The sequence below is a fragment of the Hyperolius riggenbachi genome, chromosome 6, assembly GCF_040937935.1.
Source record: "Hyperolius riggenbachi isolate aHypRig1 chromosome 6, aHypRig1.pri, whole genome shotgun sequence".
In the NCBI taxonomy this organism is placed as follows: domain Eukaryota; kingdom Metazoa; phylum Chordata; class Amphibia; order Anura; family Hyperoliidae; genus Hyperolius; species Hyperolius riggenbachi.
Genome location: NC_090651.1, coordinates 232,498,454 through 232,516,665, shown reverse-complemented (window position 1 = coordinate 232,516,665; position 18,212 = coordinate 232,498,454). Strand labels below are relative to the sequence as shown.

Genomic DNA, 18,212 nt, shown 5'->3' with positions numbered 1-18,212 from the left:
GGCGCCAATATTTTATTTGGAAATAAAGGTGCATTTTTCAGTCCATCACTAATTACAAGCCCATAGTTTAAAAAATATCAGTAATATAAACTTCTTAACATATATATTACAAAACTTCAGCCACTAAGGTAACTATTTATGTATTTTTTTTTTTAATTGTCATTTTTAATTTTTTTTTCATGCAAGTTTTATTTGGGTATTTATGGGAGAGTGTTGGAAGTAATGAGTTAATTTTAAATGATGTGTAGGTCTCTTTATTGAAATAAATGTATGTAGGTGTAATTTTACTATTTGGCCATAATATGTCCTCACACTGTCTTCCAGCCACACTAATAGTACGCGAACAGAAAGTAATGTGTGCATTTGAAATTCAGTCTGCTATAATGACCACAGGTATCTCATCTTGATCTCCCCTCTAACGATCGGGGGCATGAACGAGCATGGGAGCGAGCGGGCAAAGGACGAGTATCTACGCCCCTGAGAGCTGTAGAGAGATTTTGCTGGGTTGTAGATACTCATCCAAAACAAAAACAACTTAAAACTGAAAAGATTTTCTCTAAAGAAGTGTTTTTTTTTATTGCTCTGCTTGTTAGTGCAACACATTTGTGGGCTGCTTGTATTACTTTTTTTTTCATAAATACAGGTAGTCCCCGACTTACCAACGCCCGACTTACGAACAACCCGCTGATACGAATGGCATGGATTCTCTGTCTCCATGGGAACAAGTAAAAAAAAATTTTCAAATTGAACTTTTAGTTTTTGACAAAATCGATTTAAAAAAAAAATCAAAGAAAAAATGGCTTTTAAACTTGTATAAACAGGTCAAAAAAGGGCAGAGGTGACGAAGAGGGGGACACTGGAGGCACTGGGGAGGTACAGGGGACAGAGATGGCACAATGTTCTGACTTAAGAACAGATTCAGATTGAGAACGAACCTACAGTCCCTATCTCGTTCATTAACCGGGGACTACCTGTACAGTCTGGCTCTTAAACTTCGCTAAATAGGGTTATGTTGATCAGCTCTTACTGTTCAGCATGATGTTTGGTTATTTTATTGTACAACTGTAAAGCAACATTTTTTAATTTTCAAAATTTGCCCCTCAAATGATCTAAAAAAAACAACCCAAAGCATCTGAAAAAATGTGGTTGATAGATTTTAGAGCATCTAATGCTAACTTATGTTTGTTTTTGTTTTTTATTGTTAATAATATGCAATCCACATGCAGTTCATGTAATTCTCCTTAAATTAAAAAAATGAAATAAAAAGCATGGGATGTGGTCTTAAATTAATAAATAGAAGTTAAAACTCATATTAAAAATATGGCAATGGAAAAAAACAAACAAACAACACAGCATAATAATTTAACCAGTTCTGCGCCATGCTGATTGAAATCTAAGCCCTGCTTAGGTTCTGCTATCACTGCCACGGCGTAGATTTCAACCAGTCACACCACAGGTTTTTGTCGCTCTCACCGTTTAAGCCCCTGTTCGCGTTGCTGCACCCACTCGCTCTGCTGTCACGCTGACAGTAGTTGATTTCCTTGACTCCAGACCTTGTGGTTACTGTGCGCCATTCACAGTAATCACATTTATAAACAGGGATAGGGTGGCTCTGGTATTTAAAGGGCCAGAACCATCCAATCCTAGAGTGGTTAAAGATAGGGTACTGAGATTTAACTAAGTAAAAGCATGTGGCATTTTTAAAACACAGTATTGTACGTAGGAAGATATACAAAACTTCATTTGAATATCTCATTTATACCCAATATATCCAGCAGGTAATATTATTTACGAGCAGGAAAGCACAATACTTTTCCTTGGTAGTACCATGTATGAACAGCAGTAAGCAAGTCTGTTGACTGGAATGACTGATCAGATTTTCTGTTGAAAGTAATCTGATATCACCACAAATGGCAAAGCAGTTTGAAGTTAAGGCCTGTTTCAAAGCTCTATCTGCTGTCAACACACAGCACACTTGAAATATTCATATGTAAAATTTCATACTTACCAGACATAAAATAAAAATAAATAGAAAAAAAATACCCTTAAGTAATATACTAATCTGTAAGTTAATAGTGAGGGGTACCACAAACCCATGGCTGACCATCTTTATTTTATACTGTCAACCATCAATGTTACACTGTCAATCATCGACTGCTTTGAATTATGGTCTAGGTGGCTCAAGTGACCTTGTCCAGCAAAACTGGAATTATTAGCACATTGCTGCCCCTTTTTTTGTCTTTCCAGGAACCTCCTCCTGACCCACGCTTACCCTTGAGATTTTTCAACTTCATGGGTTAAATTATCCCTCTCAAAATGGACCACACAGTCCCATCCTCACAGCAATAGCAGCTTCTAGCTGCGTTGAAGTCCTTCCCAAAATATGCCTCCTTCTAACAAGGAACAAAGGAAGAGAGGATAACTGGCAGGTCAGCCCACCCCTCCCTCAATCATGTGGTGCTGGAGCTAGACTTCCTTTTAGGACAGAACAGAAAGAAAAGTTTGGTGGCTGCAACAGTCATACATCCCCCGCAAACAATATATGCCATGTCCTTTCAACAAGGCAAAGTTGGAGGACATACCACTGCCATGCGTTAGCCAGCTTTCAGAAAGGGTAAATATATATGAGGGTGAGTTGTGTGTGTGTTTTGGGGGTAGTTTGGGGGTAGAAAGGGGTGATGGAGAAAAAAATTATGGAATTGGGCTTCAAGTATAACATGTAACGCTAAGCAACGATAAAAACGCACCCAAGATAATTATCATACATACATATCATGCATTTTTTATATGCCATTTTTAAGGAACAGCTTTATCTTTCAAGATGTGTTTTCTATTTTCTTTTTTTACCATGGAGTTCCACTTTAATAAGTTCACCAACACACAAAAACAATATTTTTAGACTACCTGAATAAACATGTTATGAGCTATTAATACCGTTCTGAGAAGCAATTTAAACCTTAGTACGGCTTAATTTGATTATTCTGTACACGAGTGTGTACAATATTCTGTACAAAAATTGACCTTAGTTTTCCTACATACAAAAAATTATATTTATCTCTGTCTTCATACTAGTTAGAAGACACATATTTTAGATATGTCATATTCAACATAATTTCTTATTTGTTTCAGTAATCTTGGCATTTCAAATGAGTCAAGTCATATTTATTAAACATTTAATTTAAGATGTAATTTTCTTACTTTACATGATATAAAAACAATACTTCTACTCAAAGCTGAACAACTGGCAAACACACACATATATACACACACACACTATGGGAGTCCCATACTCCTGCTGAACTGCATAGCCATTCAAACATCACCCCAGTTTACTGTTTTAGCTTAGCAGGGCAGGTATAATGATCCACTCTGCAGATAATTAAAGGAATACTATCGATACCCAAGTGTTCTAAATTGACAGTGTGCAAATAATGTCTAAGTAGCTGTGTAAACATTTTCCTACTTTTCATGTTAAATATCAGAGGCAAAAACTGTAATTTATTGAGGGTAGGATTTAGCTACCGTATATTGGGACAAATCAATTGCAGAAGGGGTGTCTGCTTCAATGCACAGCCAGAGTTGCATATCAGACTACAGAAAGCAAATATCAATCATATCAATCTCTGAAAGCAAAAACAGTATGAAAAGCTGTGACAATTAGTTACATTTCCTCTGCTCTCTTCAGACACTTCAGTCAGAAACAGAGCTCCCAACAGCTGCAGCTCCTGTGTCCTGTCTCTCTCTGTCACACACAGAGCTACACATTGGGCTTGATTCACAAAAGAGTGCCAACTGTTAGCACGGCCGTTTTCGTGCGAATTTTCGCATTGCGCGTGATCGCAAATTTCCGCGTGGAACGATACCGTTTTGTACAAAGCCGATATCGATTTTGTGCGAAAATTCGCATTTGCGCGCGAAAACGTTATCGTTACGCGCCAAAATTCGCGAGCGCGCGCAATGCGAAAATGCGAAAAGGAACAAGGGCAAAATGAAAACTTCCAGGGGTTAAAAGATAAGTTTAAAGCCCCAGCTCAGGCATGATTTTTTTTACATGTAGTGAAATAAGAATTGCATATGAATTAAGCATTACACGTGCATGCTAGACTTAAAGCTGAACGAGCTGTCTGAAATTGTCTGTAAAGAATGTTTCAGGCAACAGTTTTCTAATGACTGCTGTGCAGACATACTGTTGAACTTTATGCTCAGCAGTTCTGCAAGTGGCGCACCAGGTATGCACTTTGAAATTCACGCACAACAAAACTGAGCTTTGCCAAGGTGACCTGTCCTGGCGGACTGCAGAAGTGGAGGCCAGCGAAATCAGGGAACACCTGTACATGCTTCTCTAGATTTCTGTTCAAAATGATCAAGGATGATGATTATAGCTAAATCTAAAGTGTGTATTAAGTTTTAGAAAGCTATTGCTAAAATGACGAAATAGAAAAAAATGCTTTCCTAGACCAGAATCCACTGAAAATTCAAAGAAAATCTTATGAACTTTGAAATTTTTTGTGCTTCACGCCAAGTTTTTGTTTTCTTTAAAGTAAGTGAAAGTATTGTTCTTCAATGTGTAAAAGCAAATGCCAAGTCAAGCGGTTTAGTAAAACCACTGGCATCCTAAAGTCACTGGCATCCTAAAGTTAATGCCCTACTAAAGCGTGTTTCAGGCCCGAGCAATAACTTCTTATCTAAGCCTAGATTATTTGTGGTTCTACAAAAAAATTCCATGTTTTTTTTTCCATCTCTAGAATCCAGTTGTTCACCTATTTTACTCTTTAATTTCAAATTATACAGAAAAATTTAACTGCATAATTTTAGCTATAAATTGATCAAATGGGGATGTTGTAAAAGGTTTGACAAGAAGCCTATATGAATGTACATGTTTTAAAGTTAAAACAAGAAGGTGAAAAAGCACTCATGAAACTGGGTACCAACTGGGTCCAAACATTCATCGATCCACGCAACAATAATTAAAACAGGTAGCTTATTAAATCATAAGAAATCCAACATAGGATATAACAGCTGTAAGGTAACTAAACCACTGTTTCGGGCACGTTCCCTTTTAGAAGGGTGTCTTGTAAAATGCCTGATACAGCAGGCTGTAGCTGCCTTACAGCTCTTATCCTATGTGCTATTTCTAATGATTTAATAAACTACATGTTTTAATTGAAGTTTTGGTGATCAAATAATTTCTTGGGATAGGTTTTAAAGCTATGCTTTCAGCTAGCAGAATGGAGTCCTACTTCATTAAACACTGTGTAACATCTACTTTTCTCAGAAATGTATTATTTTACCTTCCATTGGAGTGTTGGGATCTGGACGGTTAGCAAACACGACATCCACATATTCTAGCTGAAGTCTCTCTAGGGAAGCTTTTAATCCTAAACAAGAAGAAACCGATCATCAACAAAATGTTGCATATTAGGAGATTATCGTCTACAGCATAAAAACCCAGCATTTTAAAACTAATATTCTGCTAGGTGTCGTTCAAATTCTGCAAAACTTCCCAAAACGGTTTTCTATTATTGTTATTAATGAAGCATGCTCACAACAAAACAATGACATATTGGGCTCCAAAAAAGTAATTTAGATTGTATTTTTTAACAGTGTGATGTACAGCTCCATTCTCTTAAAATGCATGCCATGCAGTATGTTGCTACACAAAGTGTGTAAGGTCATTTGGATAGTCATGGACACCATTAGAATTGGGAGTGAGGCAGTGTACTTAAAGAGAGACTGAAGTCTCGCAAAACACATCTTTTTCTTTTAAAAACCTCTTTAAAGAAAACCTGTAACGAGAAAAAGTTCCCCTAGGGGGTACTCACCTCAGGTGGGGAAGCCTCCGGATCCAATCGAGGCTTCCCCTGTCGTCCTGTGTCCCACGGTATAGTATAGCCAGTATAGTGCCCAGTATAACCAGTATAGTGCCCAGTATAGCCAGTAAAGTGCCCAGTATAGCCAGTATAGCGCCTCCCCCCCCCCGCCCCCTCGCTCACTCCGCGGCCGCCGCTGCTATTACCTGGTTTAGGCAGTGGCCGCTTCCTATTCTGGGTTCCCCTCTTCATCATGCGGACACCGTAAGCGTATCACAGCAGCGCGCCCAGCGCTACAAGCCGAATTTTTGACCCCCAAAAAGGGGGCCAAAAGTTCGGGGGTCAGCTTGTATGCGAGTCGTGGGTGGTGGTCCGTGGTCCGCGCCCCCCCACCCGCTCCCTCCGCGAAAGATGCAGGGGGCAGAAAAGAGCGGTTCCCCTGGTAACGGCGACGTCGCCATTACCAGGGGAACCGCTTTTTCCTGCCCCCTGCATCGTCACAGCAGCAGCGCCGAGCGCGCTGCTGTGATACGCTTACAGTGTCCGCATGATGAAGAGGGGAACCCGGAATAGGAAGCGGCCGCTGCCTAAAGCAGGTAATAGCAGCAGCGGCCGCAGAGGGAGGGAGCGGGCGGGGGGCGCGGACCACAGACCACCATCCACGACTCGCATACAAGCCAACCCCCCAACTTTTGGCCCCCTTTTTGGGGGTCAAAAATTCGGCTTGTATGCGAGTATATACGGTAGTATATACAGGTGTGCCCTGTCAGGTTTAATAAGTGGGATTTCTTGCCTTATAAATGGGGTTGGGACCATCAGTTGCGTTGTGGAGAAGTCAGATGGATACACAGCGGATAGTCCTACTGAATAGACTGTTAGAATTTGTATTATGGCAAGAAAAAAGCAGCTAAGTAAAGAAAAACAAGTGGCCATCATTACTTTAAGAAATGATGGTCAGTCAGTCTGAAAAATTGGGAAAACTTTGAAAGTGTCCCCAAGTGCAGTCTCAAAAACCATCAAACGCTACAAAGAATCTGGTCCACATGCGGACCGCCCCAGGAAAGGAAGACCAAGAGTCACCTCTGCTGCGGAGGATAAGTTAATCCGAGTCGCCAGCCTCAGAAATCGCAGGTTAACAGCAGCTCAGATTAGAGACCAGGTCTAGCAGCAGACACATCTCTAAAACAAGTGTTAAGAGGAGACTGTGAATCTGGCCTTCATGGTAGAATATCTGCTAGGAAATCACTGCTAAGGACAGGCAACAAGCAGAAGAGACTTATTTGGGCTAAAGAACAAAAGGAATGGACATTAGACCAGTGGAAATCTGTGCTTTGGTCTGATGAGTCCAAATTTGAGATTTTTGGTTCCAACCAACGTGTCTTTGTGTGACGCAGAAAAGGTGAACGGATGGTCTCTACATGCCTGGTTCCCACCGTGAAGCATGGAGGAGGAGGTGTGATGATGTGGGGGTGCTTTGCTGGTGACACTGTTAGGAATTTATTTAAAATTGAAGGTATACTGAACCAGCATGGCTACCACAGCATCTTGCAGCGGAATGCTATTCCATCCGGTTTGCGTTTAGTTGGACCATCATTTAATTTTCAACAGGACAATGACCCCAAACACACCTCCAGGCTGTGTAAGGGCTATTTGACCAGGAAGGAGAGTGATGGGGTGCTGTGCCAGATGACCTGGCCTCCACAGTCAGCAGACCTGAACCCAATCGAGATGGTTTGGGATGAGCTGGACCGCAGAGTGAAGGCAAAAGGGCCAACAAGTGCTAAGCATCTCTGGGAACTCCTTCAAGACTGTTGGAAAACCATTTCTGGTGACTACCTCTTGAGGCTTATCAAGAGAATGGCAAGAGTGTGCAAAGCAGTAATCAAAGCAAAAGGTGGCTACTTTGAAGAACCTAGAATATGACATATTTTCAGTTGTTTCACACTTTTTGGTTATGTACAATACTTCCACATATGTTAATTCATAGTTTGGATGTCTTCAGGGCGAATCTACAATGTTCATAGTCATGAAAATAAAGAAAACTCTTTGAATGAGAAGGTGTGTCCAAACTTTTGGTCTGTAATATATATATATATATATATATATATATATATATATATATATATATATATATATATATATACATACACACTCACACAAGACATTTTACCTTCAATAATATGCTTCCTGGATAAGCCCCTTTCGGTTTCTGCCCTAAAGTGTTGAAAATAAAATGAGCATGTATGTATACAGACTCACACAAACACATACGTGTTATATCTATATATAAAAAAAAAAAAAAAAGCTTGTAATCACTTACTTTCCTCCCCAAAAAATTTTTGTTGTAATAACCAAACTGGACCGTCTGAAAGGTATGAAAATTAAAGTTAGTTTACTCGCACCTGCACTAGAAATCTGTTGACATAATTTGTGGCAGAATTAAATGCGTCTTTCACACAATATCTGCATTGAGAATCACCAATTTGATAAAGTAAAAAAACTGCGACACAAGTGTCTTTAATCTCATAACCAACCACTAGTCATAGGACTTCATCTTCTTATTAAGGGTTGGTGCACACTATAAGAGCTTTTTAAACGCAAGAGATGTTAAAAGCTCTTGCTAATGCGATGCTATGGGGGATTTTTACAAAATCACATCGCTTGAGTATGAACTCACATAGGATAACATTAGCAAGAGCTTTTAAAATTACAAAGCACTCAGAAAAGCCATTGTAGTGTGCACCAGCCCTAAAATAACTTTTCAGCAGTGTGCAAAGGTACCAAGAAGTATGTTGATAAAGTACTATAAAAATTATTTTGAGTATTTTCTTGCTTGCTGGTGGCTTAAAAGTTTAATAACAAGGTATGGAAATATCCCCCAGGAGAAAACTCAGGAGAAAAAAGTTAACTGAATAAAAATATGGGCCACTGTGTGTAGAGTAGGTATCAAAAAGAATTACAGCCTTCCCCTTAAGTATTTACATTTTCAATGTAACTTATAACTGTTTTCCATGTTTGATCAACTTTGATTATTTTCAACATGAAAAGTGTTTGGTAGTGCAACCTAACACAAATATTTAACTATGCCTAAAAAGACTATCAAATGATCTTGGTAATAAAGCCGTGGACAGGCGTGAAAATATGGCTACAAATTCACAATTGCAAAGTATTTGGTACCACTAGGGCAATTTTCAGATCCAACCATCATCCACATTTAAGGGAATGGAGAGGAGAAAACTGATCCAAGAGGCTACCAAGAGGCCTATGGCAACACTGAAATAATTACAGCTTATTTATGGCAAAGAGTAATAATTGCGTGTAACAATATCACAATTGCTCCACAAATATAGTATGAATGAGAGGGGGAGTTACAGAAAAAATGACCACATTTAGGGTGCATACACACATCCAATTTTTATTAGCCAGTAAATGGCCAATTTTACCACTTCCATGTAGTACAAGTGCTAACCTACACAATCTGTTCATGGTACTCAAAATCTGTCAGCCCTCATACTACATGAAATTGGTGCAGCTGGCCAATCAGTATCCAATCAAAATGGCATGTGTGCATGCACCCCAAGTTTCAGCTGAGGTTTGTCAAAACGCACCCCGAAGATTCTAAGGCCAACTTGAAAAGGTGTTATGGTCAGATGAGGCCAAAATTCAACTATACAGTCTCAACATCAATTGGTATATCTAAAAAACAATACAGCTCAAACTCCAAAGAACACCCTACAAAAGTAAAAAAAAAAAATTGTGGTGGTAGCATACTGCAGTATGCACTAGACTAGATCATTTGTCAGGATAGAAAGAAATATGCAAGGGGCAAAATACCTTTGTATTCTTTAGGAAAACCTGATGCCCTTTGCCAGTTGTTAATTGGAAGAAGGCTCACCTTCTGATTAGTGATGGTAATGTCTAGAACTCATGGAGAAGCATGCGATCAATATGGTCAGGTGATAGATCTCATTTGCTAATAGGAGGTTATCACAGCAAATGAGAGCCATCAGCTGATCAATCAAATCATATGATTCTCCGTGAGTTCTCTTAGTCATGACCATCACTACTTCTATCATGATAATGACCCAAAACACACAGCAAAATTGACCACACAGAGGCTGAAGGAGAGGTATGTCTTTACATAGTCTAAGGGGCAGCTAGATAACATACTACTTAACCCCCCTGGCGTTATTATGTTATTATTCTTTCCAGGAGGAATAATTAGGGGAATAGGTCATCGACCTCAGATTTTAGGGTCTAAAAGCGGTGCAATTTTTTTGCAGGCATTTAAACCCTAAAACCGGAGAAAAAAAACTGCAGAGAGACCTGTAGCAGCACCAGCACAGACTCACCTCCCTAAGATCCAGCACTGCAGTTCTCCCTCCATTCTCCGGGTGCTGCTGTAACCCTGTAGTGTAATCACATCATTATGACAAACAGCGATCTCACCCGAGGGATTCAGAGACTCTGAGGACAGAAAGGAGAATGGCTGCCGGAGCCTGGATCGCGGAGGAAAGTGAGTTAAAACACCCACTGCACGCTATACTCCACACAGTCCTGCCGGTGGCTACCACAAGTCACGCTCGGGGTTACCGCTCCTGGCTTGTTTTTTTCTACCCCGAGACTGTCTCATGATAACCACCAAGGAGATTAAGCGTTTTTCCTTTGATGTAGTGTTTGGGCCTTTGATCAGGGTTCAAATTCCCGCTCACGCCAGTATGTAAAACGGTAAGGAGTTTTGGGCAAGTCTCCTTAATGCTCCTGATTGCCTGTGGAACATGTCTTCAATGTTATGTGTCTTGCCTAGCCAAAGCCTAAACACAAAACCTACTGAAAATCTGTGGGATGCCCATCAATGATCATCATCCAATCTTTCACCGGACAGTTGTAAGTTCCATTAACCCCCTTGGCGGTACAATAAATCCGCCAGGGGGCAGCGCAGCACTTTTTTTAAATTTTTTTTTTTTAAAGCATGTAGCTAGCCTAGCGCTAGCTACATGCTTCCCCCCTCCCTTCGCTATCCCTCCCACCCCTCCGATTGCCGCCGGCACTTTTACCCTGCAGGGAATCCCGTTCTGAACGGGATTCCCTGTATGGGCTACCCCGTCGCCATGGCGACAATCGCGATGACGTTACGCGTCATCGACATCAGCGGGTGTCCCGATCCACCCCTCAGCGCTGCCTGGCACTGATTGGCCAGGCAGCGCAGGGGTCTCGTGGGGGGCATGGCAGATAGCGGGTAATCGGCAGGTGGCGGCAGGCAATCGTTATGCACACGCAGCTAGCAAAGTGCTAGCTGCATGTAGCAAAAAAAAAAATGATGTAAATCGGCCCAGCAGGGCCTGAGGGGCACCCTCCGGCGGCTTGCCCCGTGTCCAGCACGGGGTTAGCGCTAAGGAGGTTAAGTAATCACTGCTTAAAGGACCACTAAAAAGGAAGTTAAGTAGTTCAAATCTGTCAGAACTGCCTAGTCCATCCCCTCATGGGGGATTCTTAGGTTTCCAAAAGCGTTTCCTGAATGACGACTGCTAAAGGTGGCCACACATGATACAATAAAATGATCCGATTTTACGTTAATTCGATAAAAACGATCGGATCTCCCGAAAAAATCGAAAGCTTTTTTTTTCATTCGACAGAAAAATCCGATCGGATTTCCCGTTTTCTTCGATTTTAATCAATCCGGAATGCCAGATATTTTTCTTCAATCTTTCTAAAGATTGTATGGTGTGTGTTGGATTGTCAATTTATTAATATACATACCCTAGCAATTTTGTCAGTTTCCAATCATGTTTATCATAATTGGGGAAAAATTGAACATACGTGTGTGGTACATAGGGTCATATTTTTGAAATGTTACAATCAGTCAGAAAAATGTATTGCAGTTTTTAAATTGAACAGATATTTAAAAAATTGTATGGTGTGTGGCCACCTTCAGTCTAACTGCGAAAATAGTGTGCAAGCGAGTAGGGAGGCTGGCTAGTATCATACTATTTTAGCAGTTGGACTTAGGAATTGCCATTCAGGAAATCCTTTTGAAAAGAAGGAAAACCCTGAGAATCCCCCATGAGGGACTGGACTAGTCCAAAACCTGTCGGTTTGGGCAGATTTCAGTTGCTTACTTTTTTCGGTCTAGTAGGTCATTAATTTGCGTGTTTCCCCATATCAGGCAGTTATGAAACATTATTAACATTATGTATTGTTTGACATACTCCTTTCACGTCTCATATTTCTCATGATATGGTTTATTTTGGTCAGTCACTTAAAGCATCTAGGAAGCAAAATTCAATAAATAAATGCATGTAAAGTATGTTAGAAGCGCAAAGGTCACCTGCGTTTTATACCTAACAAGATATCAAGATATTAAGCTTCCCTATTTGACATTGTTAATAATTTATTGAGGTCTTTTTCACTCGTGAGCAAGGAAGGTGCAGATGAAACTGTTCACCCCATAAAAGATTAATCACTCTGCTATACAAGGCCAATAATTACCTCCAGCCTTTCTTCTTGATGATATTTCCTAATACTACTTCTGCCCTAGAAGAAAAATAAACATGATTGCCATTAAAAATCAAAACATGGATAGCTAGATTATATACGGTACTTGTGGACAAAAAATAAAAGCCTAAAGAAGAGGTCTCAGAGGGGACTTGTTACTAGTCACATGTTAAATGAATCATGAGATCAAGAGGGCACTCGTCCAAATAACTTCAGTTATGCAAACAATCCTGTTAATATAATTATATATATATAGATTTTTCCCAAGTCTGAATAGATTGATGTACAGGCCCTTACTGATGTGTATAGTTAAGTTTACTAATTCAACCTGATTTTTTCAAACTACATATTTATTTGACTAGCTGTTTGTCCTTCCCATCACTGCAGCAATCCATGCGGCATTACATGATGCTGTAACATGACACTGCTGTATTCCAGCTTGATGTGAATAATTTAAAAGATATTTTTAAGCAATACGTATTTACTGATAAAAAAATCATTTACTGCAGTAATAAGACAAACAATATGCCCTGCGATATGGCATTAAGACCATCTAACATTACATGGAATGTAACTGAGTAATAGCCAACAGGAATAGAGAGCATTTACTGCTAGATGCAGCAGTATTAGAGGTCAGAGAGAAGGACCTAGACCACTTACCTACCCCCCCCCCCCCCCCTCCTCCAACAGAAGAAAACATACACAGAACTGTCTCTATGGGAATAAAGAAAATAAAATTGAGCACACTCTCTCTTGTTGGTCAAAAGACTGCCTTGGCATCATTCACAGAGACTACAGCACAACACTTCCTTCTCAGAGCCCTTTCACGCTGGCGTGGTGCGTGCGGCAATTTACCGCTAGGGCAATAAAAGTCTATGGGTGTTTTTATATTACCTGCAGTGCGCAGGAAGTACTCAATCTAACACGCTTCCAAAACTATGTTACCGTGTGTATCTGCGTCGACATGCGACGTGTGTCAGTGTGAAAACCCGCTGCAGGTTTTACGCGTTGCGCATGCTCGGAAGCGTATTTTTTTTGCAATACACTTCCGCGCATGATTGCTTGGCCGGCAGGAAGCATCACTTCCTGCTTGGCTGGATACCAGATGGGGCATACCGCATAGTAACGGGGTATTTCCCCCGAAGGCTTGTTTTTGGTGGTGCGGCTGTCGCACCGCACCGCCAATATGGACTGTGAAGCTGGCCTCAGGGAAGTATGCTAATGTAGTGAATTTAATTCCAGGCAAAATGTTACGGTGTCTTTAGACTAGATGAAGAGGGGTAACCATCTCTTTTAGACTAGGACTATTGTTAGTGTCCCATTGGAGTGCGTTCCCACCCACATCTTATTCTTCACAGCTTTAAAATGAATCCTTGTGGGCCCAGAGTAAGAGTATAAAGGACATCAATAAAACTTAATAGGGTTCTTCCTCTTCCCAACTCCCCCAAAAATGTTTGATTTGTTGCTGTTTCTGTACATTCAAAAGATTTACCAATTTCATGTTGGGACAGGGATTGATATTCTACCAGAAAGAAACAGGATGAAAGAAGCTAGATTTACAAGATTTGAGAAACATGCTCTGCTAGGCCACCAAACAACTACAATGACAGAAGCCTATTGGAATTTTTTTTTTGGGTGGACATGACATTGGAAATGGAGGATGTCTGGAAGTGTTATTTTTGTGACATAGGGGTTGATGCACTAATGCTGTGTGAAGACCCCATAGCATTACATTGGGAAGAGCTTTTAGAGGTTTCAAAAGCTCTTCCCAATGTAATGCTATGGTTTTTTTTACAAAACCTCATTGCTCCAGTGTGCACAGACACATAGGATAACATTAGCAGCAGATTTAAAAACTCAAAACACACACACACACAAATCGATGGGTAATCGAGCCTGCTGTTTATGGCGGCCAACAGATCTCTCTCCATTCATGTTCTATCAGAGAGAGATCTGTGTCTTGATTGATCAGTCCCCAGAATCGCTAGATGTATGGCCACCTTAAAGGACTTCCGAGGCCAAAATGACTAAAATGACACTTTACCTTTTTATTGGAGGCGTTCTAAAGGCTGCGCAGTCGCACTCGCGGCAAAGCGTACTGCGCAGCCGCGGATCAAGGCGGCGGCCATCTTAGTGGTGGAATGGATGCGACCCGTTCGGTGGGGTCGGGAAAAGCCCTGGGGGAACCGAAAACTCTAGATTGACGGCGGAAGGGAGCGGAGGACGAGCAGGGCGTCCTCCGTGGATTCTGATAATAAAAAGGTAAAGTGTCATTTTAGTAATTTTGGCCTCGGAAGTCCTTCAAGTTATCCACAAACAATTGTCCTACAATGTACTTAAATAAGGTGGCAGTCAAATTTTTTTGCGGTTTTATTTTTCTGTATATGCATTTTTCAAACACAATGTACTCGAAGAATCAGAAGGATTTTCTATGGTCGTAAAGGTATCTAAAGGTTTTCTAATGAAAGCACTGTACAATTCTGCCTTCTTAAAGTGTACCTGAAGTGAAAAAGGTAGGGGGGAAAGAAATTAGATACCTCAGTGGTGGAAAGCCTCTGCATAGTTTTGAGACATCCTGGAGCCTCCTGCAGCCCACCGCTCCAGAACTGGGTCCTTGTGGCCACCCACCCGCAGTGCACAAGTGCATCCAAACTGGGCATGCACAAGTATGGTCGGTGCATGTCCAATAGAACAAAGTCGCTCGTGCACAGCTTTTTTTCTTCTGTGTTCTTAATTGTACTGGTCATGTAAAATCCTTACTCGCACATGCCCACTGCGGACGCGCTCCAACATGACTGGGGATTATGGCCAAAAGATGAAGGTCGTGTGGTGAAATGGTGACCTTGAAGAGGATCTAGGAAGCCTCAAGGTCAATAACTATGTGGGTGGTGTGAACCCACCTGATGCCCCATGCTCCTAATTTGTCCAACGTGCAAGTGGTAGCAGTGACCACCAGCCACTTTAAAACACCTCCCCGTCCCCCTATGTCCCCCCGCGATCACAACACCATGCCCCAGAAACCATACAGTCAAACCTCAACGAAGGGGTCGTCACCCCAATGCTGAAAAACCCAATTCAGGATGGGTGGTACTTGTAAGGTCAAAAACTGTGTGTGTATATAGGCATAAGTCCAGCAGCCAGCCACATGTAGCTGCGCAGTACGTCCTGAGGAACTTTCTGGGCGGGCCGAAACAAGTTTACGTAGGCTGCGTCACACGCTGTGGACCTCTCCGCCCCCCTCTGCCCTCCTGCCGGGTCACAGCATGATGCCCTATTGGAACGGCGTACACTATAGCCGGACGGATGCCACCAGTGCTGAAAGAAAGCCGGCCCGAGTCTTGCCTAAGCAGTCGAGCACCCCACAGTAAGAATCATAAGAAACCTGCGGTTAGTTGGGCCCGAACGGCAGTTCGTGGACGATGCATCTGATCGATCGATGGAGGAGGTGGTAACTATTATATGAACAATTTTCAATTCAAATTTCAATTTCTTAATATAATACGACCAGTCTGACTATGAGTAGGACTCTGCAGCAAATGATATATGCGGATAAATTGCAGTGTCCTGAAGATACAGAGCTCAGTCAGATGTGCCGGTCAGAGTGTGCCAGTACATATAAGATGAGCAGCCGCTTCCATCTACGTTTCTGGTAGTTGGAACTAGTAAAGGGTGATTGAGACATTTTGGAATTCTCTTGGACCTAGAAGGAGTTATTTCACTTTTTTTGTAACAACAGAACTAATTGCTGCTACATGTGGCTGGCTGCTTGACTTATGCCTATATACACATACAATTTTTGACCTTTCAAGTACCACCCATCCTGAATTGGGTTTTTCAGCATTGGGGTGATGACTCCTTAGTTGAGGATTGACTGTATAATTTCTGGGGCATGGTGTTGTGATCGCGGGGGGACATAGGAGGGCGGGAGGTGTTTTAAAGTGGCTGGTGGTCACTGCTACCACTTGCGCCTTGGACAAATTAGGAGCATGGGGTATCAGTTGGGTTCACACCACCCACATAGTTATTTAGTATGAGAACCATGCCCATTTGCCCTTTGCACAATATTGGTAGATAAATAATATTGGAAATGTACAAAATTTGATTTGCATATGGTTACCTTGGATGTTTACAGCTGAGACAAAGTCAGGGCATACGTGCCTTAAAGGAGTTATCCAGGCTATATAAAGAAAATAAACGCTACTTACCGGGGGTTTCCTCCAGCCCCAAGCTCCCAGGACCTCCCTTGCCGCACCGTTCTGCGCCTGGGCAGTCCGCACCGGCCCACGTGGCTGTGATTGACAGCGCTGCTCGCACAGGTGCAATACAGAGCGACCTGGAGGTCGCTCTGACGTCATCGCCGGGGACCGGGACAGAGCTCCGGCGAACGGCTGCGGGCAGAGGTGCGGTGAGGGAGGTCCTGGGAGCTTGGGGCTGGAAGAAGCCCCCGGTAAGTAGCGTTTAGTTTCTTAATATAGCCCGAATAACTCCTTTAACCCTCCTGGCGGTTTGCTAAGAATCCGCCAGGGGGCAGCAAATCCGTTTAAAAAAAAAAATTCTTTCTCATGTAGCGAGACAAGGTCTCGCTACATTATAGCCGCTGCTCAGCGGCATCCCCCCAGCCCCTCCGATCGGCTCCAGCGATCGGAGATCCCGTTCAAAGCACGGGATCTCCTGGAGGGCTTCCCCCGTCGCCATGGCGACGGGCGGGATGACGTCAGACGTCGTGACATCAAAGGGGACTCCGATCCACCCCACAGCGCTGCCTGGCACGGATTGGCCAGGCAGCGCACGGGGTCTGGGGGCGGCCGCAGCGCGACGAATAGCGGCGGATCGGCAGCGATCGCATTGCACACGCAGCTAGCAAAGTGCTAGCTGCGTGTAGCAAAAAAAAAATTATGCAAATCGGCCCAGCGGGGCCTGAGCGGTGCCTTCCGGCGGCATAGCCCGTGCTCAGCACAGGCTTACCGCCAGGGAGGTTAAGGGATAACCTGTGTGCATATATTTATATGTAACACCTATTGTCAAGTTATATATTTTTCTGACTTGCAACCTTTTCAAAAGATATTCTAATATTAATAAATAGCAGGTGGTTGAACAGCATATACTGGTAGTGTGTTGTTATTATTGGTGCAGTTGTTTGGCCAGTGCTTGTGCCCACCTGGGTTGCATATGTTTGCATGTACAACAAGGTTATAGTTTTTGTTGACTAATACAATGTTCCCTGTCATTGTACAGCACTGGGGCCTAACATAGACTCATAGGAGTGTAAAAAAAAGAAAAAACCTTTTTTTATAAAGGTTAGCTTGGCACCTAAGTTGGGAGAGTACATCATCATTTAGGAATACAGACGAAAAACTAGCCACTGAGGAACTACCGTATATCTGTCTGTCCACTGTTTCCAAGTCCTTTAAAAGAGATCCAGCTTATTTTTGCATGACTATGCAGCAGTGGGAAATAATCACTCCCATCTCCCTAACAGTTGACAGACATGCAAGAGGCAGCTTTCTCAGTGGCTCTCTGTGAAATAAATGGGGAGAAAAATTTGACCAAACATCAGGGTATCTGCAGGTCTTTCACTATAAGAACAGCTTGTTAAAATACTTGAAAGATATGCAGATGATTTGGTAAAGTGTGCTGAATGCAGAGGCTTCCACAGCTATGTAGTGGCAAGAATAGAGTCTGTGTTCTCCCTCGTCGTGTTGGACTTGTAGGTGCAGAACATTGTACCCACAATACACATACAAAGAGAGATGCACAGCGATTGTCAGTGACATGAATTATGTAGGATAATTATAACATGACAGCACTAGAAATGCTCTAGCATAGGTTATATAGAATCGCTGCTCTTGAGTTACGAGGACAGATGCAGCCGACCAGTAATATACACAGGCTAGCAAGTGAACGGGG

General features: G+C 42.1%; 1 protein-coding gene across 6 annotated transcripts in view; it reads right to left on the bottom strand.

Moving 5' to 3' along the window:
• The window catches only part of KCNAB2 (potassium voltage-gated channel subfamily A regulatory beta subunit 2), a 420,882-nt gene that overhangs the window by 45,851 nt on the left and 356,819 nt on the right, over positions 1–18,212 (bottom strand). For all 6 annotated transcript variants that reach the window (XM_068240498.1, XM_068240500.1, XM_068240499.1 and 3 more), the window contains 4 exons: positions 12,300–12,344; positions 8,131–8,175; positions 7,981–8,024; positions 5,292–5,378 (listed from right to left, as the gene is read on the bottom strand). In XM_068240498.1, the coding sequence (XP_068096599.1) occupies positions 5,292–5,378; positions 7,981–8,024; positions 8,131–8,175; positions 12,300–12,344 (221 nt within the window). The remainder of the gene's footprint in view (positions 1–5,291; positions 5,379–7,980; positions 8,025–8,130; positions 8,176–12,299; positions 12,345–18,212) is intronic.